We start from the raw sequence: 24732 nt of genomic DNA, 5'->3' as shown, positions 1-24732 counted from the left end.
CCAGCAGCGGGGCTGGGTTTGCGGGTTCGAACAGCAGAAAGAACACTGGGGCTGTGCCCCCGGGTCGAGCAGAGCCTCCCGCTGTGTAAACACACTTCCCCTGAGCCACCCCGTCGCTGGGCGGGCGGCCTATCAGAACCCACGCTCCCGCGACCTATCAGAACCCACGCTCCCGCGGCCTATCAGAGGCCACGCTCCCGCGGCCTATCAGAACCCACGCTCCCGCGGCCTATCAGAGGCCACGCTCCCGCGGCCTATCAGAACCCACGCTCCCGCGGCCTATCAGAACCCACGCTCCCGCCGCCTATCAGAACCCACGCTCCCGCCGCCTATCAGAGGCCACGCTCCCGCGGCCTATCAGAACCCACGCTCCCGCGGCTGTGTGAGCTACATGCCCGCTGCTGTGTTACAGACTCTCACTAAGGATTACCCAGCCAATCAGAACAGTCTAGCAAAGGAGCAAGGATCACTCAGCCAATCACAAAGCCCTACCACACAAGCAAGGATCACCCAGCCAATCAGCATGCTTGTCAATGATGCAAAACAAAATCAGTGAAGACCATTTTAAAAAGGGTTAAGATTTCTCCTGTCATTTTAAGAGACGCAACATTTCTTGTTACTGGTACAACATGCCTTTAGCACTTGTGCTTCAACCAGAAAACAGATGTGATGTCCTGATATTTAAAACTGCTGATGGCGGCTGTTATCTCCAAGCCCAAGCATGTGAAAGTTTGGGTCTGGAGTTTAAACGGGAGATGGATCAGCCCGACCAGCTCGTAACTCGCCGTGATGGAAACGGCCGTTAAATCTGCTGTGCCACTTTGATGGGCGATCTCGAGATGCGGGGGCATTGTAAAACTTTTATTTATATTTAACTGACACCTCGCCGTTTTAATCTGAACTGAGTTTAAGAGCCAAAATAATAAAGGAAAACGACTGCTAAAAACTGTGGTACTACCTAAAAAAACATGGCAGGAAAGAGCCGGACAGGAGAAAGCACACACAGGCCCAAACACCAGGCCTCTGGGATCGCATACAGGAACGGTAGGGGAACAGATTAAGGCCCAAACACCAGGCCTCTGGGATCGCATACAGGAACGGTAGGGGAACAGATTAAGGCATTTACATGTTTAAAGATTACTGAAAGGTTATTGTGAATATGCCCACCTTAATGGCCAGGATGTGCGTTCCGGCCTTGACCAGCTCATCGGCCAGCTCCAGGTAGTACTGCAGCGAGTATTTCTGCCGCATGGGGTCCGACACGTCGCCGGTGTAGGAAATGGCCGCCTCGACCACGCCCCCGGCCGCGCCCGCCGCCTCCATGCCCAGGAGCATGTTGGGAAGGTAGTTCAGCGAGTCAAAGACCCGGAAGATGTCCATGCCGTTCTCCCGAGCCACCTCGCAGAACCTGAGAGAGGGACACGGAGAACGCCATCATGGGGGCCGATTTGAGACTGAGCGTGTGCGTTTTGTGGTGTGTTTTCAGGCTGGATGCAGGCGTTTTTGGCAGTGAATGCGGGTGTTTTTGGCAGTGAATGCGGGTGTTTTTGAGAGCGAATGCGGGTGTTTTTGGCAGTGAATGCGGGTGTTTTTGGCAGTGAATGCGGGTGTTTTTGGCAGTGAATGCGGGTGTTTTTGGCAGTGAATGCGGGTGTTTTTGAGAGTGAATGTGGGTGTTTTTGGCAGTGAATGCGGGTGTTTTTGGCAGTGAATGCGGGTGTTTTTGGCAGTGAATGCGGGTGTTTTTTAGAGCGAATGCGGGTGTTTTTGAGAGCGAATGCGGGTGTTTTTGGCAGTGAATGCGGGTGTTTTTGGTAGTGAATGCGGGTGTTTTTGGCAGTGAATGTGGGTGTTTTTGAGAGCGAATGCGGGTGTTTTTGAGAGCGGATGCGGGTGTTTTTGGGAGCGAATGCGGGTGTTTTTGGCGGAGAACATGCGGTGCGGGGGCGTCTCGTGTGCACTCACTTGAAGACGGCGTTGTCGGGGTAGTTGGTGTAGCCCACGGCGTTGGCGCCGCGCAGAAGCATCTGGAAGGGCACGTTGGGCAGCAGCGCCCGCAGCTCCTGCAGCCGCCGCCACGGGCACTCGCACAGGAAGCGCATCGCCACGTCAAACGTAGCGCCTGCACACGGACACACACACACACACACACACACACACACACACACACACACACGTTACACATGACTCATTACATTACATTTATTTTATCCAAAGCGACGTACATTAAGTGCACACCCAAGGTCACTGGAACATTATGTAGCACAACACTCATATGACTCTACTGATATAAGGCCCAGGGACATCAGTGGAAAATTAGCCGTTTGGCTAACGCTGGCACATTTACAGTAATGCTGATAAATGTGCACTGTCCCTGTAAAAATAAAAATGGAAAAAACTGAAAACACACACACACACACACACACACACACAAGCCTGAATAACACGCACACACACACACACAAGCCTGAATGACACACACACACACACACACACACAAGCCTGAATGACACACACGCACACACACACACAAGCCTGAATCACACACGCACACACACACACAAGCCTGAATAACACACACACACACACACACACACACACACCTGAGCTAGCCCCCTCACATGGAGAGATGCACGGCCGCTAGGCTGCACAGGCTGTTCCAGCGCTAAACACAGACCTTTAAAGGCCCATTCAGCCTTCAGAGCAGCCCTTCAGGCTCATGATTCACTCCTCTACTGCAGAGGAGAGGAAGGAGGGAGGGAGGGAGGGAGGGAGGGGAAGAGCTGAAGGACAAACTAAGAAACAGATGAAGAGAAATGGAAAACAGAAAGAGAGGGAGAGAGACACACAGAGAAAGAGAGTCAGACAAAGAAAGGGACAGAAAAAGGGAGAGACAAAAAGAGAAAGAGGGAGACAGAGAGAGAGGGAGATAAAATAACAGAAAGGGAGAGAGATAGAGAGAGAATCAGAGAAAGACAGAGAGAGAGAGAATGAGAGAGAGACAGAGAGAGAGAGAGAGTACTGCAGAGGATGTCCTCACCCCCCCAGTTCTCCACGCTGAACAGGTTGCTGAAGTTGTGTGCGACGAAGGGGGCGATGTTTTTCAGGTCGTGGGTGCGCACGCGGGTGGCCAGCAGGGACTGGTGGGCGTCCCGAAACGTGGTGTCCATCAGCAGGAGGCCGTCATGGCGACGCACGGCCTTGGCGAACCCCTCCGGACCCTCCCTTAGCAACACATCCCGGAAACCAACCGGAGGCTCACCTGCGCGCACACACGGGGGGGGGGAGGCGAGGGGGGGCTTTATTCAGACAGGCAGAGAGCCGCAGCTCAGACAGAGCAGGGCTCCACAGAGGAGAAACCGCCAAGGCCAGGACCCAACCCCCACCTTTTGGGGGAAGGGGGGGGGGGATTGAATCTGGCTCAGTCTCGGCTGCCCTACAGACTGCACCACACGCACGCCACGGTCGGCTGCCTGCTCTAAAGCTCTCGGGCCTCAGGGCTCCCGGTGGACAGGGTGGCACTGAATGTCTCTGTTTGTGCAGCTGGACCTGGATCACACACTGAAGCAGGACTGTACGGACACAGCGCTACACTGGGGAGGCCAGAGGCGGCCGCGTAGAGTAAGGGCTGTTTGACTGTGCAGTGGGGCTGTTTGACTGTGCAGTGGGTGTGTTTGACTGTGCAGTGGGGGTGTTTGACTGTGTAGTGGGGGTGTTTGACTGTGCAGTGGGGGTGTTTGACTGTGCAGTGGGGGTGTTTGACTGTGCAGTGGGGCTGTTTGACTGTGCAGTGGGTGTGTATGACTGTGCAGCTCTTACCCAGAGGCACAGGGGGAATCACAGGGTCGATGGAGGAGGGCTTGGCTTTCACTGGGATGGGAGTGGTAGGACCGTTCACCATCACATGACCTGAGAGAGAGAGAGGGGGAGAAGAGAGAGAGAGGGAGGGAGAGAGAGAGAGAGATATTAAACTATTAACTCCACATGCTATTAAAGAACCAGTTATTTGTGAAGCAATTTAATGATTTGAGGAGCAATTTAAGCACAGCAAAACAAAGAGAATTAGCCATTAGCGATGGAGCTATTTGGAAAGAATACTTTGAAAATGTATACTGTAAAATCAGTGAAAAGCACCCCATACTGTGATTAAAGAATGCCTACATAAATTGGAATAAACTAAAAACAATAATCAAAATCCACTTTATAAACCAATCTCCTACAAAGAACTGATCGAAACGCTGCAGCCTCTAAAATCTGACAAATCACGTGGTCTCTCTAGGATTAAAAATGAGACACTCAAAAACAGCACCCCAGAGATGCGTAAAGCTCGGTTTAAATTATTCAACCTGATATCGAGAGTTCAGGATGCTTTCCTGACACCTGGACCCGGGGGCTCATATCCCCCATTTAAACGGGTCGAGACAAATTAGAGCCCAGTAATTACAGAGACATTTGTGTAAGCAGTAATTTGGAGAAGCTAGCATCCTGAATTCAATAACTGTAACCTTCCTTAACAAGCACAACATCCTGAGTAAGTCAAATTGGATTTCACCCAAATCATCGTACCAACGACCGTATTTAAACCCTACACACCCCAATCAATAAACATGTCCACCAAACAAACAAAAAATAATAATTCCTTGCATGCTTCATTGATTTCTAAAAAGCGTTTGACTATTTGGCATTTGGGATTGTGCTACAAATGTCTTCAAAGTGGTGTAGGGGGTAAAGTTTATGATATAATTAAGTCAGTGTACTCAGAAAATAAATGCAGAGAGAAAATTGGCAATCAAAGAACAGATTTCTTCACACTAAAATGAACAGGGTAGCAGCCTGAGACCAACACGGTTCGATATTTAGGGTCAATGAGTTAATGAGCTAGCAGTGCACAGCCCCGGGCCTCCTCCTACACGACACAGACTTACTCTATGCAGATGATCTGGTTCTGCAGTCATCCACTGAAGAAGGGCTACAGCAGAACCTAGCTCTGGCGGAGGATTTCTGTCAGAACCGGGCCCTGACAGTAAACTTACAAAAGACAAAAACAATGATCTTCCAAAATAAAGCCAGATGACTGGAAAACTGGTTCCAGTGCTTTCTGGGCAACACCGCCAAAAAAACACCCTAAATTACACCCACCTTGGCCTGATAATTACTGCATCTGAGCTTTAGCATGACAGCGAGTACCAAGCAAAAGCTCAAAGAGCACTATTTGCTATAAAAAGCAAACTTTGACATACCAATTAAAATCTGGTTAAAATCTTTGATAGTGTTATCCAGCCCATTGCGCTGTATGGAAGGGGGTATGGGGTTCACTCAGCCAGCAAAACTATTCTAAATGGCATAAACAATCCAATAGAGACCCTGCAAGTAGGATTTTATGTAATCAAATTCTACACGTACAGAGAAAACCCCCAAATAATGCATGCAGAGCAGAATTAGGCCATTATCCATTAATGATTCATATCCAAAAAAAGAGCATTAAAATTCTGGATGCACCTCAATTCAAACCCCAGGGGACACATTGCAGTTTAAGGCAATGAATATCCAAAGAGCTCAGTCATGAAAAGAGTCCCCTCAGTCAGCTGGTAATGAAGCTGGCTGACCCATTAACCCAACTAACACAAATCACAGACCAGCGTCATACCAGCACTGCTTACCACCAACGCAGGGTAAACCAAGTTATGACACAGACCAAAATCTCTAGACCAATAACTAGGCTGACGTAGCAAAATACTTACTAGATTGCTATTGGACCCTAAAAAGAGAATACACATTATCTGAGTATCTCTTCTCCATCAGAGACACAAAGCAGAGACAAATCCTGACCAAGTACAGGCTCAGTGACCACACACTTGCAATTGAAAAAGGCAGACACCGGAATACATGGTGACAAAAAGGAGAATTTATATGAATTTATACGAGGTCACTCAGTATAAAGGAGAGGTGCGCTCCCTCCTACATTGTGGAAAATATTCAGAAATTACAACACGACTTCAACAAATTATCTGTACTTACTATAAAAGACTTCTATTTCCTAACAAAAGAGAAGAAACCAATAATCCAATAGGAGAAGGGCCAACAGCTCCAATAGAACGGGGTTGAGCACCAAAAAATGTATTAATTTTATTTCATTTATTTATAATTAATTTTCATTTTCTCTTCATTATTGTTATTATTGTTTCTGTTATCACAGTTGTATACAAGATGACAGAGCAATTACTCTGATTGATGCACATTCCTTTTCGTGTATTTCTGGATGTATGCTTCAGCAATATTTAAAAGTGAATTTCACACCAATACAGCATTTTTAAAATTGGAATCTGAGAGGGGGGAGGGGGGAGAAAATATTGCCAGCTTTGCATAATCAATTCATTTCAGCTGATGCCCTATTTCATTTGTTGCCCAATTTAATGTCAGTGAGGAATGGCATAAATTCACAATCCTACAGGGAAAGGAGGAACAGAAGCACCCATATCGGTTTGTGTGTGTGTGTGTGGGTGTGTGTGTATGGGTGCGTGCATGCGTGTGTGTGAGAGCATTTTTTGTGATGTGCATTTCATGGCCACTTGGTCTATTGATAAAGCAGTTATAAGTCGATGCGTGACAGGAAATGCAGAGGAAATGAGAGGCCAGAGGACCCAGACAACCCAGCTGCTCATCCACCGCCATTATTCACTCCTCCCGCTACAGCAGAGCTGCTGCTCCTGACCCCGGGGACAGAACCAGCTCAGAACCCGCCTGAGAACCGCCTGAGAACCGCCCTCAGAACTCGCTCAGAACCCGCCTGAGAACCGCCCTCAGAACCAGCTCAGAACCCGCCTGAGAACCGCCTGAGAACCGCCCTCAGAACTCGCTCAGAACCCGCCTGAGAACCGCCCTCAGAACCAGCTCAGAACCCGCCTGAGAACCGCCCTCAGAACTCGCTCAGAACCCGCCAGAGAACCGCCCTCAGAACCAGCTCAGAACCCGCCTGAGAACCGCCCTCAGAACCCGCCTGAGAACCAGCTCAGAACCCACCTGAGAACCGCCCTCAGAACCAGCTCAGAACCCGCCTGAGAACCAGCTCAGAACCCACCTGAGAACCGCCCTCAGAACCAGCTCAGAACCCGCCCCAAAACCACTTCTGAAACCCCTCAGAACCCTGATTCAGAACCGCCTCACACACCCAGGTAGTGCAGCAGCCTCTGGGCTCGGTTCTGGACCGGCTTCAGGATGAAGAGGTCCTGGTTCTCATCGATGAACTGGGTGTCCACCGTCCCGTAGAGGAACTGGTCATTACTGAGCACGTTCTGCAGGAAGGGGATATTCGTCTGCGGAGGGAGGGGGGAGAATCGGGGGGGGGGGGGGGAGAGAGAGAGAGAGAGAGGGAGAGAGAGAGACTTAATTTCTCTTCATTAATAATAACAGATACCCATAGAACACCAATATTAAATCCACACAAAAGTAAATGAATGTTTTTAAAAAAGAAAGAGAAAGAGAGGCAGAGAGGAAGTTATAAATAAAAATAAAACAAACATTAAAATGGTTTAAAAGTAAATAAGTAATAAAGGCAACCGCGGAAAAAAGTTCACTAATTTGATCCCCCCCTCTCCTTCAGTTCTGCTTGTTGCTCTGTCTTGTTGCCAAAACGTACACACTCACTCACACACTCACACACACACACTCACACTCACACACACAGTAACTGCAGGGGGACAGAGTGTTCACACACACACTCACACACACAGTAACTGCAGGGGGACAGAGTGTTCACACACTCACACACTCAGTAACTGCAGGGGGACAGAGTGGTGTAATGGTGGAGTTTTAATGGCTGTTTGGCAGCAGGGTGAGGGAGCATCCGTCTGTCTGACAAGCACTGCCAACACAAACATACAACCTCTTCATCCCCCTCTCCCTTCTTCCCTCCCTCCCTCTCCCCAGCCTCTTTATCCCCCCCTCCTCCTCCCTCCCTCCCCCCCCCAGCCTCTTCATCTCCCTCTCCCTCTCTCTCCCTCCTACCCTCCAGCTTTCCCCACCTCTTCCCCTCTCTCTGTCACTCGCTCTCTTCTCCTTCCCCTGAGGCAGTACTTGTGAAAGGAGACAGTTCTCCCCCCAGCCCTCTCTCCCCCCAGCACTCCATCAGTATTCATCCCTCTGCTCCCCCCCCCCTCCCAGGTCTCACTGAGCATGCTCAGACAGCTCTCAGACAAATCAATCTCCCCCTTTATTCCAGCGGCTCCCATGGCTCAGCGCCACGGCAACGGACCTGCCACACACGTGTCACAGGCCAGCCCGAGCCCCCCAGGCTGGTCCTGGATCAGCTGCAGGGAATTTAGCTGCACGGCAGCAGTGAGGATGATGCAGTGTTAGTGGGGCCCAAAGCAGTTAGAAGCGACACAGTTGCTGTCCTTGGTCCTGAAAAGAATACACACTGTCTGATAACAAGCTTGCTCGGCACACTGTCCAATCACAGGCTTGCTCTGCACACTGTCCAATCACAGGCTTGCTCTGCACACTGTCCAATCACAGGCTTGCTCTGCACACTGTCCAATCACAGGCTTGCTTTGCACACTGTCCAATCACAGGCTTTCTCTGCACTCTGATTATAATACACCGATGTTCTGAATTTTTCATAAGATATTGTATGTACACGTATGCACAGGTCTAATGGAGTGTGTGTGTGTCTGTATGTGCGTGTGAGCGCACGTGTGCCTTGCTCCATTTCTAGTTCTATTTCTAGTTCAGAATGAATGACTCACACCCATGAAGAGCATACACACACAGACCCATGAACAGCACGCACTCACTCACTCACTCACTCACTCACTCACTCACTCACTCACTCACTCACTCACTCACTCACTCACTCACTCACTCACTCACTCACTCACTCACTCACTCACTCACTCACTCACTCACTCACTCACTCACTCACTCACTCACTCACTCACTCACTCACTCACTCACTCACTCACTCACTCACTCAGTCAGTCAGTCAGTCAGTCTCTTTCAGCTCCCTTCTCTCCTCTCCCACTCCTATCCCCCTCTCCACCTCTCCTCTCACAAGCCAGCACTGTTTTAGTCTCTCTCCATTCTCTCCTCCCCTTTCTTTCCCTCCCACTCTCTCTCCTTCACACTCTCCCCCTGTTCCCTCCCTCAGTGTCTCTCCGCCTCCCTCCCTCCCGTTCTCGCTCACGCTCTGGGTAGAGCAGACATTGCAGTCTCTCTCTCTCTCTCCCTCTCCCTCGCTCTCTCCCTCGCTTGCACTCTCTCTCTCTCACGCTCGCTCTCTCCCTTGTTTGTGCTCTCTCTCTCTCTCTTTCTCTCTCGCTCTCTCTCGCTCTCTCTCTCTCTCTCTCGCTCTCTCTCTCTCTCTCTCGCTCTCTCTCTCTCTCGCTCTCTCTCGCTCTCGCTCTCTCCCTTGTTTGTGCTCTCTCTCTCTCTCTCTCTCTCTCTCTCTCGCTCTCTCTCTTTTTCTGCAGCAAACGCTCATCTCAGCCTCGCTGGCCACAGAGAACAGGGAGCAGAGACACGCTGGTGATCGAGGAAGCAGGGGAAGGAGAGAAAGGAGAGGAATCCCCAGAGAGACGAGCAGACCGCCCCCCCCCACTCGCCCCCCCTCCTCCCCCCCCCCAACCGAATTCCCAGCTCCTGCTTCTCTGCGTCTGTGCGCGAGAGGGATGGACAGATCGGCGGAGAGGAGGAGGAGCAGCTGTCTCGGGGCACGGAGCGAGGGAGAGATGGCCGCGCTCGCAGGAGGAAGTGCAGCCCGTCGGAACACGAGCACAGCAACGACACCTTCATAGAGCTGCCCGCAGGCGACTCCACCGCTATCCCAGAACTCCACAGGAGGACAGCGAAACGGAGAGAGAGAGAGACAGAGAGAGTGCGCAGGAAGAGGAGGGGAATCCAGTTGCACAGGGATGCACTGACAGGACGGGGGGGGGTGGGGGTGACGACGGTTGACCGGCAGCAGTAGACGCGCTGTGGTGGATTTTCGGGTCCCTGGCGGGACGGGCAGGAGAGGCTCAACGGGGCCCATCTGCCTCGCAGAGAGAGATCCCAAACCCCTGACCATCAACGCCAGCGGCAGGGGCTCCTGACCAGCAAACTGTACCACCGCTGAGAGGGGGTGCACGGGCTCGAGTCCAGACTGAGGCATTGGGGTTTCCTCCTTTGGGGTGAAGAGCTGAATTGCAACCCAGCTCACCAAATACAGAGGGCACCCCCATGAAAACAGTCCAAACAGAGCCCGGGAGAAACCGTCCAAACAGAGCCAGAGAGAAACCGTCCTATCAGAGCCTGGGAGAAACCGTCCAATCAGAGCCTGGGAGAAACCGTCCAATCAGAGCCTGGGAGAAACAGTCCTATCAGAGCCAGAGAGAAACCGTCCAATCAGAGCCAGAGAGAAACCGTCCAATCACAGCCTGGGAGAAACCATCCAATCACAGTCTAGGAGAAACCATCCAATCACAGCCTGGGAGAAACCATCCAATCAGAGCCCAGGAGAAACTGACCAGTCAGAGCCCAGGAGTAACTGACCAGTCAGAGCCCAGGAGAAACCATCCTATAAGAGCCAGAGGAAACTGCCCAATCACAGCCTGAGAGATAACGTCCAATCACAGCCTGGGAGAAACCACCCTATAAGAGCCAGGGGGAAACTACCCAATTACAGCCTGGGAGAATCTGACCAATCAGAGCCGGGGAGAGACTGAGAGAAACCCCTTCCCGCTCAGCGCTGAGCTGTGAGTACCTGTCCCGGGGAGACTCCTCCTCCATCGGTTTGTTTTGGCAGAGCTGCACCCCGCCCCGCTGCTCTGAGTGGCAGGGAGAGGGCTGGGGGGGGAGGAGCGGGCGAGCGGAGAGGAGCGTGGCGCCGCTCGGGCACAGACGGGCACAGACGGGCAGAGCGAGACTGGGCCAGGGGACAAAGGAATAAGACTTCACTTCCGCCGGCCACAGAGAGGAGCAGAGACAGAGGGAGAGAACGGAGGGATGAGGAAGGGGCTGCAGCGGAGGAGAGAAAGCGAGGGATCTGCCGGCCCGCGCCGCGTCGATCCGGAGAAGGCGCTCAGCCGCTAATCCGGCCGTTGTGGGTCTGGACTGGATTAGGGAGGCGCTGCCCTCCTGAAGCAGCTGCAGAGCACACAACCTCGCATTCCTTCAGAGGAGGATTAACGCTATCCCACGATGCACCGCTCGCCAGGCAGGTTTCAGAAGGTCACTCTTACCGCAAGAAAAAACACCAGTGTTTTCTGACCCAGATTCCTGCAGCTGTAAATGAGGAAGCCTGACTTCTCCATGGATGTACGGAACCCATAGGGGGAGACACCATTCCTGCATTAACCCCACCCCCCCCCCTACAGAGGAGCCTGCTGCCATGTGGAGCTGATACTGTCCTACAGCCTGCCCACAAGGTACAACACACACACACACTCACACACACGTACAGGCAAACTGTACAGCACAATTACACACACATACACACACACACACTGTACGACGTGCACACACAGGCACACGCACACACTCACGCAGTACAGTATACACATACACAGTGCGCACAGACACACAGTACGGTACACACAATACAGTGCGCACACACATAGTACAGAATGCACACACACTCCCAGGTAGATGAGCATGACAGTGGAATACAAGAACAGGCTGACTGAGCATCAGGAAACCTAATGACTCACCTGTGTGTGTGTACCGTACAATGTGTGTCTGTGTCTGTGTACCATACCATGTGTGTGTGCATGTATGTGTGTGTGTGACACTGCATTACATTGCATGAGCCCAGTCTGTGTGTGTGTGCAGTCCCAGAAACGATGTGTTTGTGTGTGTGTGTGCAGTCCCAGAAATGATGTGTGTGTGTGAGTGTGTGTGTGAGTGTGTGAGTGTGAGTGTGTGAGAGAGTGTGTGTGTGTGTGTGTGTGTGTGTGTGTGTGTGTGTGTGTGTGTGTGTGTGTGTGTGTGTGTGTGTGTGTGTGTGTGTGTGTGTGAGTGAGTGTGTGTGTGTGTGTGTGAGTGAGTGTGTGTGTGTGAGTGTGTGTGAGTGTGTGTGAGAGTGTGTGTGTGTGTGTGAGTGTGTGTGTGTGAGTGTGTGTGTGTGTGTGTGTGTGTGTGTGTGTGCGCGTGTGTGTGAGTGAGTGCTTAACGTGCGGTTCAGAGCTGCACGCGAGTTTAAACTCGCTGATACAGCACAATGTCTTCCCGCACCGCTCAGCTTCCTGCTTCTCACAAATTAAAAAACGCCAAATCTGCTTTTACCCCCCAGGTCTGTGGATTCCCAGGACTACCATGCCCAATTCCCCACCGCCTGAGCCTGCCCCGAGACAGACGCGCCCCTCCGGAAACTCAACATGCCCCCCACACCCCAAAACACCGCATTGTCCCACCCCGAGACAGACGCGGCCCTCCAAACTTCACCCCGCCCGCTCCCGCTGGGTCAGTGCGCATGAGGCTCCGCCCCCCTCCCGGGCCCTGCTGTGGCTGGTCCTGCTGGGGGGCGTGTCCCTGCTGGCCCCGCCCGTTTCGGGGGGCGAGACGTGGGGCGTGGTGTCCATGTGCCCGTCCCACTGCGTGTGCCGAAACCTGTCGGAGTCCCTCAGCACGCTGTGCGTCAACAAGGGCCTCCTCTTCGTCCCGCCGGACATCGACCGGCGCACCGTGGAGCTGCGGCTCGCCGACAACTTCATCCCGGAGCTGGGCGCCTCCGACTTCTCCAACATGAGCGGCCTGGTGGACCTGACGCTGTCCCGCAACACGCTGCACAGGCTCCGCCCCCTGGCCTTCTCCGACCTGGAGAGCCTGCGCTCGCTGCACCTGGACGCCAACCGGCTGACGGGCGTGGGCCCGCGGGACCTGGCGGGGCTGCCCAACCTGCAGCACCTCATCCTCAACAACAACCAGCTGAGCGCCATCGCGCCCCACGCCTTCGCCCACTTCCTGCCCACGCTGGAGGACCTGGACCTGTCCTACAACAACCTGCGGGAGGCGCCGTGGAGCGCGCTGCGCAGCATGGCCAGCCTGCACACGCTCAACCTGGACCACAACCTGATCGAGCGCATCCCCGCGGGCGCCTTCCGCGACCTGGCCCGGCTGGGCCGCCTGGACGTCACGTCCAATCGGCTGCGCACGCTGCCCCCGGGCCCCGCCCCCCAGCCGCCCGTCAGCGGGCTGAGCTTCGGCGGGAACCCGCTGCACTGCAACTGCCAGCTGCTGTGGCTGCGGCGGCTGAGCCGCACCGACGCCATGGAGACGTGCGCCACGCCCGCGCACCTGGCCGGCCGCTACTTCTGGGCGCTGGCGGAGGCGGAGCTGGCCTGCGAGCCGCCGCTGATCTCCCGCCACACGCCGCTCCTCTGGGTCCTAGAGGGTCAGCGGGCCACGCTGCGCTGCCGCGCCCTGGGGGACCCGCCCCCGCTGGTGCACTGGGTCGCCCCCGGCGACCGCGTGGTGGCCAACTCCAGCCGGGTGCGGGTGCACGGCAACGGGACGCTGGACGTGCTGGTGGCCCGGCCGCGGGACGACGGAGCCTACGCCTGCATCGCCGTCAACGCGGCCGGCGAGGCCAGCGCCGCCGTCCGGCTGCACGTCGTCCCGCTGCCGCATCACCACGGCAACCGCAGCGCCCCCCCGCCCCGCGAGCGCGAGCCCTCCGACATCAGCGCGGGGAGGGGCGGGGCCGGCGGGCCGGGGAACGGGACGGCGGGCGAGGAGGCGGGGCCGGGCGGACCCGCCGGGGGCCGGGTCGGGGTGCTGGAGGTCACCGCCACCACCGCGCAGGTGCGCTGGTACCTGGGCGGGGCGTCGCTGGATTACCTGCCCTGGATGTACCAGATACAGTACAACAGCACCGCAGACGAGACCCTCATGTACAGGTAAGAGTGAAGCTCCGCCCCCTTCAGTCAACACTGACACACAAACCAGCACACTGACCGTCTGCTTCACTGCTGAACTACAGCACAATACAGCCTAACCAACACTGACACAGAAACTCAACTGAAAAAAACAGAGACAGAGTGAAAGAGTGAGAGATACAGATAAAGATAGAGAGGAAGAGGGAGAGATTTAGCACCTCTAATGGATGCCATCGTCACACTGTGTGTTTAGCCAGGATGCGCCTGAGCGAGCTCTCACCCAATCAGCTGCTCTGATCAGCTGGACCGCAGCGATAAGAAATGGAACGGACACAGATCAGCTGCGGAGCTGAATTAAACGTACTGTCAGGCGGAAGTAATCCTGCGCCAAGTCTGCTGTAAACTACGCATGAAGTCCGTATGAGCAATCATTTGTGTACAGTGTCGATATTTCATATTTACCATTTCACGCATATTAAGGCAAATCATGCATATTAAAATAAACAGCTGTGAATCGACGTGTTTTGATTCGCTCGTATCCCCCGTAGGCGTGATGCCAGCACCCCGGCGCGTTCTCCGCCACCCTGACACAGCTGTGCGCGAATCTCCTCCAGCCCATTACCTCTGACACAACAGAACAGGGGGCACACAAATAACCACAAACACCTAGAAATATTTCACATCCTTTCCCTGCAGCGGCAGGATGTGAAAAACACACACACACACACGCACACACGCACACACACAGGCACACACACGCACACGCACACGCACACGCACACGCCTGTATGACATGCTTTAGAAATGCACTCGATGCTGTGGAGAAAGGGAGAGCAAGCCAGCAAAACAGGCTCTCTGCTTTGCTTAGATAAGCAGCAGTAGCGTATAGTCATGTCATACTAACAAAGCATTCTGGAATGGAAAAAAGACAGAAAAAGAGAGAGAGAGAGAGATGTAAAGGTAAAGGCCAATGATTTCTAATTAAACTTGGGAGGAATAAACCAAATCCATCAGTCTAGGGTGTGGAATGAGACAGGGCTGCTGCTATAAACAAATCAACTGAAAGCTCCACAAAGCTGGACCAATCAGCTGCCCTAGGTCTCTCTTCACTCACTAAAGAAATATAGAGTTTGCTCTGTGCTCTATGGTTCGGCCTGCAGCTGAATCTACACTCGCTGGAGCACTACTGCAAGACCTGGGCCCTGGCAGTAAACCTTAAATAGACAAGCAGCAAGGATTTTACACAAAAGATCCAGCACTCAGGAAATCACACATCATTTTACACAAGGGACAAAAAAATAAATAAAGAACACACGACAAATTACACATACTTAGGATTAAGAATAAGCTCTTCAGTGTTCAGTGAGCTTACTAGTGAGCCAACTAAAAGAGAGCTTGCAGGGCATACAGGCAAATTAAGATAGTTACCAAATTAGGATCTGGCTGACGAATCAGGAAGTGAAGCAAATGCACTATAAAGCAGTAAAGTGTGCTGTCCACTTGTCCACTTGCAAATTGGAACAAAGACCAGCTGGAAACCATGCATGTAGTGACCTATGGAAATATCCACTCTGTGCAGAAGAACAGGAAACGACGCATGCAGAGCAGAATTAGGCCGATATCCACGACTCATTAACATCCAAAAAAAAGAGCCATTCAATTCTGGACTCAAACAAAACACAGCGACCACCCCTTATGCCATTAGGAGACCCTGAAATGCCAAGAGCTGAGCCCAGAGAAGAGCCCCCTCAGCCAGCCGGTCCAGAGGCTCAGCTCACAAACCCCCTCTAACACCACCCAGCCTCACAACAGCTACATACCATCAATACCAGTCAGATTCAACTAAATTATGCCAAAACACAAACTCAATTATTTCATGCACAGGGGAAAAAATCTGACACAAATACGTAAAACTAACTGCTGTGCTATTTGACCCTTAAACAAAAGACCATTGTGGCAGATTAGCCGATTAGAGTGAAAAGCTGCAGATCGAGAAAGACTGAAATACAGACTCAGTGACAGAGACAGGTGGACACAGGCAGACCTGGGTACCCAGGGAGGAGGAGAGAGTCTGTGTTCCCACAGAAACAAAAGAGCGGATGGAGACAGAGCCATGCTTCCTCATTAAATGTGAGAAATGTAAACAAATTAGAGAATTATTTTCCCCAAAACTCAGAACACTACGCGCAAACTTTCCAAACCTGCCAGAAACTAGACAAACAGAATGAATCCCCGGAGGAGGAAGGGATCGCACAAATGAGGCTGTAGAACAGCTCGCTATCTGCCATCGGCAGAGCAGCCACAATGGCCCATTATCCCCATTAACCGTCATGTGGCACATTCCCCATTAACCGTCATGTGGCACATTCCCCATTAACCGTCATGTGGCACATTCACCATTATTATTCTCTATTAATACCTACTGCTGCCATCACTCACACTGTAGCTTTGCTTCTTGATTACTATTCATTGTTTTCTGTTGTTAACTCGTGTACAAATCGATACGTATGTTAAAAACCTGCCAAGCTTATAAAGCCCTTAATTTAGAGAGGGTGGGGGGGGAGAAAAGGTGAGAGGAGAGAGAGAAAAGATAGAGGATAAAGAGGAGAGAGAAAGATGGAAGGACCAAGCCCGCCCGCCCCAGCACACAGAGCACAGGTCAGAGAAACGAGACCAGCAGGAAACAGTCATTACATTTAGAAGGCAAACGCAGGAGAATTTCAGGAGCTGCCTGTCGCCCTGGCCAATAATCCGGGTGAGGACGCACCGTTACTCATACTGGGCTGCTCTGGCCGTGAATCACCTGCTCTGGCCTCTTCCATTGGGTGATTAAGACAAAACTAACCCCCCCACCCACCCCCCAGAAAAAAACATGTTTTACAGCAGATGACATAACATCATGTCTTATAACAGGATATAGAAAACACTTCACTATAAGGTCACATGAACTAAGGCATTAACTAATGTAGTTGTTAAATACTGACTGCAGAAAAGTAATGTATTTGCACATCATTAATTCATGTTAACAACTACATTATTAATGCTAATGACGTTGTTACCTCAGGGTCCTCCCACAGATCAGACAATGACCTGAGAACAGTTTTCCCATTGGGTCTGAAATGGTCATATCCCGCTTAAGAATGTGTACATCAATTTATGCTCCTGAAGACTGGGATGATATTTCTGAATCAGTCATACAGACATACGCAGACAGGTTCTTGTCCTCTGTCAATCAATTAATTTGGGACGTCCGTACAACGTTCCTATCATTTAAACTCCATTTTGAAAGGCACACTGATTTAAGCCTTTCACTTGCCTCAGACTCCCATAATTCCCTGCAGTTTTTTATATTTGCTGGTATGAGATGCTGGTGAAACACTTGATGGGAGTTGTATTTTTTTATGCCGGTAATAATTAATGGTGCACCTGAAGACGGGGTTTGCATGACGGGGCTGTAAAAACACTGGATTTAGGGCTGGGGGAAGGAATAAAGCCTCACAGCTATATACTACTGCCACAGTAAACATCAGCTCCGCTCATTTCAACAACCGGGGGAAAAGCAAGAGGATGGATGCAGGGAGAGAGAGAGAGAGAATGAGGGAAAACAGAGGGATGGAGAGGGGAGAAAAAGAAAGGATAGGGGGAATGAGAGAGGTTGAGGGAAAGAGAGGGGGAGAATGTGAGGGGAAGAGGGTGAATGGGAGATAGACAGGGAATGAGAGGGGTAGAGGGAGGGAATGGAAGGAGCTGAGAGAGGGAGGGAGAGAGGGAAATGAGAGGGGTAGCAGGAGAGAGAGGGGGAGGAATGAGACAGGTAAAGGGAGGGAGAGAGAGAGAGAAAACGCTCAAATACACAGGGAGAGAGAGACTGTGTGTGCGTGTGTGTGTCTGTGTCTCAGGGATTTTGGCTGCAGGCTCAGGTCTCTCTTAATGATGCGATGAGGGTGATAACAGGAAGTGATGATGCCCGCATAGGAAGTGCTGGCGCGTGATGATGTCCGTGTGTTCAGGGAGCGCGTGGGCGTGTGATCCACACGGCTCATTACACAACCGGACCCCTTACCGCCCGGGGGGTGGGGCGTGTAGCACAGCCCCTGTAAACCCCACCACCCTCACCTCCAGGCCCCCTATCGACACCCCAATGCCCCGCAGAACAGCGCCTCCTGTGGCCGCTCAGCTTCCCGCGGGTGAAGGCCGCTCCTGACCCAGCGGTGACACGGGGACAGCACAGGGAAACGAAATGCCGTTCGGCCGGTCGGGAGGAGAGGGAGAGCTCCTGTGCGCTCTCCCTCCAGCCCCCCCCCCCCCCCAGGAGAACGGCAGCGGTTTCAGGTGACAGGAAGAGAAGAGAGAAAAGCAGCACCTCCATCTTGTGCTCTCCTCATAGCGCTGCAGTCTGAGTCACTACAGCAGCAGTTTCACAGGCTGCTTCAGTAGACGATGCAGAGAGAGAGTAACTGCAGTCTCACTAGTGTACCACAGCCCTTCCCAGCATGCACCACTTTCCAACATGGCACTGTACTGAATCTGGCTTCATTTCACAATAATTATAATGATTATCACAAAATGTGTAATAATATACCGACATCAGGCAGCTGTATTCCAATGGAGTTAACCTCTGTACTGCTTTACTTCTCTCTCCCCCCTCCCTCTCTCTGTCCCCCTCTCTCTCTCTCATCCCCCTCTTCCCCCCCCCCCCCCAGGATCCTGCCCCCCAGCAGCAGCAGTTTCCAGCTGAAGAACCTGGTGTCTGCGGCTGACTACAGCCTGTGCGTGCTGGCGGTGTTCGACCAGGGCGCGGCCTCCCTCTCCAGCACGCGCGTCCTGGGCTGCGCCGCCTTCAGCACCAAGGACGACTTCCCGCGCTGCCGCACGCTCCACGCCCACTTCCTGGGCGGGGCCCTCAGCGTGCTGGTGGGCGGGGCCGTGGTGGTGATGCTGCTGGTGTTCACCGTGGCGACCATGGTCCGGCACCATCAGCAGCAGTGGGTCTGCGGTAGTCACGGCGACCGCGGCACTAGCCACGGAGCCGGGGGCGGAGTCGGGGAGGGGGACGTGGAGGGGGCGGGGCCTCCCCTCCCCACCAAGGGGACGAGCGTTTACTCGCAGACTAACGGGGAGGGCACGGTCATGACGGTGGTCCTGCCCAAAAACAAGCACAAACCCATGCAGACCACGCCCAAAGACCTGTCTGACCCGCCCGACAGGGGCGGGGCCGGGCGGCGGTTCCCTCCCTACTCCCCCGAGAGCGAGCGTGTGACTCTGTACTACCCTGCCCACGCCTCCGCCACCCTCCCCAGCAAGCTGCGCAGAGCAGGACCGCCTAGGGGCGGAGCCACAGCAGGCCCCGCCCTCCCCGACCCCGGCCCGCTGCGGTCCAACCGCAGCTGCTCGTTCGACATGGGCGAGGTCGCCACGACGACCTGCTACGGCTACGGCAAGCGGCTGGGCATGTGGACCAGGCAGAGCCCCTCGCTGCAAAGCATGCTGGTCCCGTGCGGCTCGGCAACCAGCATGGCCAGCGGCGACAGCGGCGCGCATGCGCAGGAACACCAGCGCACCTACGACACCTGCGCCACAGGCCCCGCCCACAACGCCAACAACACCGCCAACGACGAGCTGGAGGAGAGCGTGGTGTAGGAGAGACGGAGAGGGAGAGGGAGAGAGGAGGAGGAGGAGGAGAGAGGGGGAGGGAGGAGGGAGGGAGGAGGAGAAGGAGAGACAAGGTGACAGAGGGAGGGAGAAGGAGAGAGGGAGAGGAGGGATGTGTGAGGGGGAGGAAGAGAGAGAGAGCAGGAACAGAGAGGAACGACTGAAAGGAATGAAGAAGGAATATGAAATAAAGGACAGAGCGAGAGACTGAAGGAGAGAGGTGAGGAGACGGACTGTGCCAGGGGGGCGGAGCCAGAGGCAGTGAGGTCACGGGCACTACAGAAAACCTGGCTGGGCGGACGGCTTCGACAGGCTCAATTAAGCAATTAAACAACCCGCCTCGAACGACCCAGAACTGCGAGAAGCACAAACTGCATGAGCCGCCATCCACACGCATGACAGAGCAGGAAGCGGCTCACAAACGAGCAGGAAGTGCGTTCACGCGTCAGCAACGGCAAACAAAAACCACCCGAAGGACAAAAAAAAAAAAAAAAAAAAAAAAAAAAAAAAACACCTTCGACAGCTCCAACTGGATTCTCATTGGGTTAGATCTTCAGAGTGCTGTGATTTTAAAGCTCGAACTGGATTCTCATTGGGTTAGATCTTCAGAGTGCTGTGATTTTAAAGCTCGAACTGGATTCTCATTGGGTTAGATCTTCAGAGTGCTGTGATTTTAAAGCTCGAACTGGATTCTCATTGGGTTAGATCTTCAGCGTGGTGTGATTTTGTCTTATTGTCATGACTGAAGCCCTGATTAAGTGTGCAGTATTAATCATATTTGATCTCTGACTCTCCAACACACAAAAAAAAAAAAAACCACCACCATTAACCGTGAGCGTGATGTTCTGGGTGTTTTGGCCAATCTTACATTTTCCACAGTAAATATCGTTGGGATGAGTTAACATTCTGTTATCAGAAATAAAATGGTTTACTGTAAAAAAAAACTATTATAATAATAAAGTGTGCTGTAAATAGTGACTGTCGTAGACTGCAGAACAGACCCAGAGTGAGAGAGATTCTGTTTTTCACAGAGAGCCGAATAAAGTAACATTCAGGAACTGCAAAACTGCACAAATAGGATGGGGGGTTTGGTGTGGGGGGGGGGGGGGTGAGTTGGGTCCAGCAGCCAGTACAGAAATCTCCACTCACCCGTTCTCATCATGATTTGTAAAGACCCATGTGCTGCAAATGTCCTGCTTAAAACTAGTCTGAAGAACAACAGGATTCCAGAAAAGGAGCTGAACATTAAATTGGACACTGAAATAACGGGACGGGCTGGGTCTTTTTTTGGGAGTTTGACACCCTGCGGGCATGTTGGGGTGTGATCAGGAGCTTCCACACACACGGGCTAAAATTAGCCAGAAGCCAGCACCCATTCCAAGGCAGGCCCAGACTACGAGGGTGTGTGTGTGTGTGTGTGTGTGCGTGCGCGCTTGTGAGTGTGCATGTGAGTATGTGTGTGTGCGTGCGAGTATGTGTGTGTGTGTGTGTGTGTGTGTGTGTGTGTGCGCGTGCGCGCTTGTGAGTGTGCGTGGGAGTATGTGTGTGTGTGCGTGTGTGCGTGTGCGCTTGTGAGTGTGCGTGAGAGTATGTGTGTGTGTGTGTGTGTGTGCGCGCGCGCGCTTGTGAGTGTGCGTGGGAGTATGTGTGTGTGTGGGTATGTGTGTGTGTGCGTGCGTGCGTGCGTGCGTACACGTGCACTGCAAGCTTGTCAAAATGAGATCAGGTCTGACACAGTGCTTTAAAACAGCACTGCAGGGCGCTCTGAAGAATTGCGTTTCCAGTAAACAATTAAAACTTTATGAACGTTAATAACAGCTACGGGCCGAAAGACCAAAGCCATCCCACGCGATCTCCTCATTAAGCTGCTCGGCTCTGCAGAAACACACAAACCAGCATTTACTCCAGCTCTGCTCTGCTCCTGCTGGGCTGTGCTCCTGCTCTGCTCTGCTCTGCTCTGCTCCTGCTCTGCTCCTGCTCCGCTCCTGCTGGGCTGTGCTCCTGCTCTGCTCTGCTCCTGCTCCGCTCCGCAGTATAAACCACGCAGAGAGAGAGAGCAGCCCGAGACATCCTTTTGGAACAGGGTCCCCCGGCGGCAGTACAAAACAAATTAGACAAGATTTTTCTCTTAAAGTTCAATTGGGCTGCATAATTGAGCCAAGCTTCACGGAGGCAGCGCTGCACTTATTCCATTAAACGCCTGCATGCCGGTCCTTCCCCGTGTCACCGCGCGCACAGAGAGAAAGATAAACGGGATGACAAGAAGACAACCTCGTCTGTTGATAAAGAGAACCTGGAATGTAGCATTGCCCTCCCTTGTTGTCTGTTAGATCCTAAGACATGAAGACATTTTAATGAAGTGCCAGCATAATTTAGAAGAGACTAGAGAACATCATTACATTATTATTTCATATCCTCCTGTTACTGTATAAACTCAGAGCTGCAGATGGTCATATCCTCCTGCTACACCAGAGTTACTGCGTCTTAAACATCCTCCAGCGCCCAAAACGCCCAATCTGATCCCCCCGAGCAGCACAGACCTACACACAGGTTCTACCAGTTCTCATTACTTTGTGAAACTTAATAAGCAGTTGATTATACAGGTAATGGCCACCCTGGTGTTTGACACGACCAACCAACAGCACTGATAACCTGGAGACACACAGGTGCGTACACAGACACGGACTGCAGAAGGAGAAGACTTCCTGTTCAGACACCGTGCTCTTCCTGTCTCTCTCCCCGGTAATGTGGTCACAGAGATGGAGAATTAAACCGCTGTGCTTTCAGAAGGCCTTTAATTACCGCCAAACAGGCAGGTCACGGGTCTGATCGCACTCCTGCCTGAGGGATCAGTTCCAGATCAGCCAAGCAGGGAACGAGCGCAGAATCACAAACCAACCGCCAAGGAGATGGGTGGGGGGCACACGATACACTCTCCTCCCTCAGGGTTTGCATTCAGTCCCCCACACAGGAGAGGAAAGTGCATTCTGGGACACAGCACTTCCAGTAAGAGGTGAACACAACAAAAGAGGCACAAAATGGATTTTGCTCATTTTAGCATAAAAATCACAAGCAGGCTGAAAACAGGAAATGCTCAGCGGTGCGTTTCAAAGGAGCCCCTGTTCTGCCTGTCAGCACGCTCTCATTCCTGTCTGCAGACTGCAGGGGAACCCAAACACTGTGTGTGGAGTAAGCGTGCAGACTGCAGGGGAACCCAAACACTGTGTGTGGAGTAAGCGTGCAGACTGCAGGGGAACCCAAACACTGTGTGTGGAGTAAGCGTGCAGACTGCAGGGGAACCCAAACGCTGTGTGTGGAGTAAGCGTGCAGACTGCAGGGGAACCCAAACACTGTGTGTGGAGTGGAGTAAGCGTGCAGACTGCAGGGGAACCCAAACGCTGTGTGTGGAGTGGAGTAAGCGTGCAGACTGCAGGGGAACCCAAACACTGTGTGTGGAGTAAGCGTGCAGACTGCAGGGGAACCCAAACGCTGTGTGTGGAGTGGAGTAAGCGTGCAGACTGCAGGGGAACCCAAACACTGTGTGTGGAGTAAGTGTGCAGACTGCAGGGGAACCCAAACACTGTGTGTGGAGTAAGCGTGCAGACTGCAGGGGAACCCAAACACTGTGTGTGGAGTAAGCGTGCAGACTGCAGGGGAAACCAAACGCTGTGTGTGGAGTGGAGTAAGCATGCAGACTGCAGGGGAACCCAAACACTGTGCGTGGAGTAAGCGTGCAGACTGCAGGGGAACCCAAACACTGTGTGTGGAGTGGAGTAAGTGTGCAGACTGCAGGGGAACCCAAACACTGTGTGTGGAGTGGAGTAAGCGTGCAGACTGCAGGGGAACCCAAACACTGTGTGTGGAGTAAGTGTGCAGACTGCAGGGGAACCCAAACACTGTGTGTGGAGTGGAGTAAGCGTTCAGACTGCAGGGGAACCCAAAAACTGTGTGTGGAGTGGAATAAACGTGCAGACTGCAGGGGAAACCAAACGCTGTGTGTGTGGAGTAAGCGGAACATCTTGCAGAGTTTAATTATTCCTGACAGGCTAGTGGATCATTCTGACTGCAAAACGGAATCTAGCATTTATTATGCTACACCACACCATCTCTACAGCACAACACTACATCTCAAACCCTATAGCTCTGTACCATCTCATACCCTATAGCTCTGTACCATCTCAAACCCTATAGCTCTGTACCATCTCATACCCTATAGCTCTGTACCATCTCAAACCCTATAGCTCTGTACCATCTCATACCCTATAGCTCTGTACCATCTCAAACCCTATAGCTCTGTACCATCGCATACCCTATAGCTCTGTACCATCTCATACCCTATAGCTCTGTACCATCTCATACCCTACAGCTCTGTACCATCTCAAACCCTATAGCTTTGTACCATCTCATACCCTATAGCTCTGTACCATCTCAAACCCTATAGCTCTGTACCATCTCATACCCTATAGCACAGCGGTTGTGTGTGTTGTGAGTGAAAGCGCTTGTGTAGTTCTCTTTGTGAGGCAGTGGATCAGATACACCCCCCCCCCCCCCCACCCGTCCTGCAGGCTGAAGGGGACGCAGGGGATCGGAGCAGCGGCTCATATTTCACATCTGTCACTGCACTTGGGGGGGGGGGGGGGGGATAAAATCGGCCAAAAACTGCTGGAGCCTCTGCGAGCTGGAACTTCCGTCCGTCAGCTTGATATGCTCAGCTACTGCAGAGAAGGGGGCGGGGCCAGAGGGTCCATACAGACTACCACGCACACGCACGCACGCACGCACGCACGCACGCACGCACGCACGCACGCACGCACGCACACGAGACACACCATCCATTAGCTTCTTCACCTGCTACGCTCAGCTGTCATACAGGGCGACAGCTCTGGATGGGCGTGTTTATTACAGACCCAAGTCCTCCTCTTCTGCTTCACACATTTAAGGACAGAAGAATCTGAGGTACTGCCGGATAGATTTTGGGGGAGGGGGGGGAAGGACCCAGAAAAATCTCATTGGTCACTGTGCCACTCCCCCCCACTGCACACTATAGCGCGGTGGCGGCGCGGGTCACAGCCACACACAAGCTAAGGGCTCAGGAACTTTGTTTTGATCAGACCTTCCTGGACAAGACAAGGATAGCGAAGGTCGCCCGGTGAAAGCCTTTTATGAGCAGAAGTAATTAAAGACCCAGCGAGCTCAGGGCTCAGCTAATGGGCTATTTGAAGATGGAGAA

At 52.7% G+C, this 24732-nt stretch overlaps 2 protein-coding genes across 3 annotated transcripts in view; one reads left to right on the top strand and one right to left on the bottom strand.

Moving 5' to 3' along the window:
• The window catches only part of LOC118235245 (pyruvate carboxylase, mitochondrial-like), an 80044-nt gene that overhangs the window by 10164 nt on the left and 45148 nt on the right, over positions 1–24732 (bottom strand). For both annotated transcript variants that reach the window (XM_035432396.1, XM_035432395.1), the window contains exons 11-15: positions 7169–7313; positions 3820–3909; positions 3041–3262; positions 1966–2122; positions 1168–1408 (exon numbers count right to left, since the gene is read on the bottom strand). In XM_035432396.1, coding sequence (XP_035288287.1) covers positions 1168–1408; positions 1966–2122; positions 3041–3262; positions 3820–3909; positions 7169–7313 — 855 coding nt within the window. The remainder of the gene's footprint in view (positions 1–1167; positions 1409–1965; positions 2123–3040; positions 3263–3819; positions 3910–7168; positions 7314–24732) is intronic.
• Positions 11238–20522, top strand: LOC118235248 (leucine-rich repeat and fibronectin type-III domain-containing protein 4-like). The gene is made up of 3 exons (XM_035432397.1): positions 11238–11402; positions 12266–13871; positions 18554–20522. The coding sequence occupies exons 2-3, from the start codon at positions 12289–12291 to the stop codon at positions 19488–19490; spliced, it is 2520 nt and encodes an 839-aa protein (XP_035288288.1). The 5' UTR covers positions 11238–11402; positions 12266–12288; the 3' UTR covers positions 19491–20522.

This window comes from Anguilla anguilla, chromosome 9 (genome assembly GCF_013347855.1).
Source record: "Anguilla anguilla isolate fAngAng1 chromosome 9, fAngAng1.pri, whole genome shotgun sequence".
Classification (NCBI taxonomy): Eukaryota; Metazoa; Chordata; class Actinopteri; order Anguilliformes; family Anguillidae; genus Anguilla; species Anguilla anguilla.
The sequence above is the reverse complement of the archived record's forward strand: the minus strand, read 5'-3'. Positions and strand labels throughout refer to the sequence as shown.

Bases quoted from the DNA above. Each gene is read 5' to 3' on its own strand.
- LOC118235248 (XM_035432397.1), top strand. From the start codon at position 12,289: ATGCCCAATTCCCCACCGCCTGAGCCTGCCCCGAGACAGACGCGCCCC. The intron at 13,872-18,553 runs GTAAGAGTGAAG...CCCCCCCCCCAG, and splicing joins GACGAGACCCTCATGTACAG to GATCCTGCCCCCCAGCAGCA.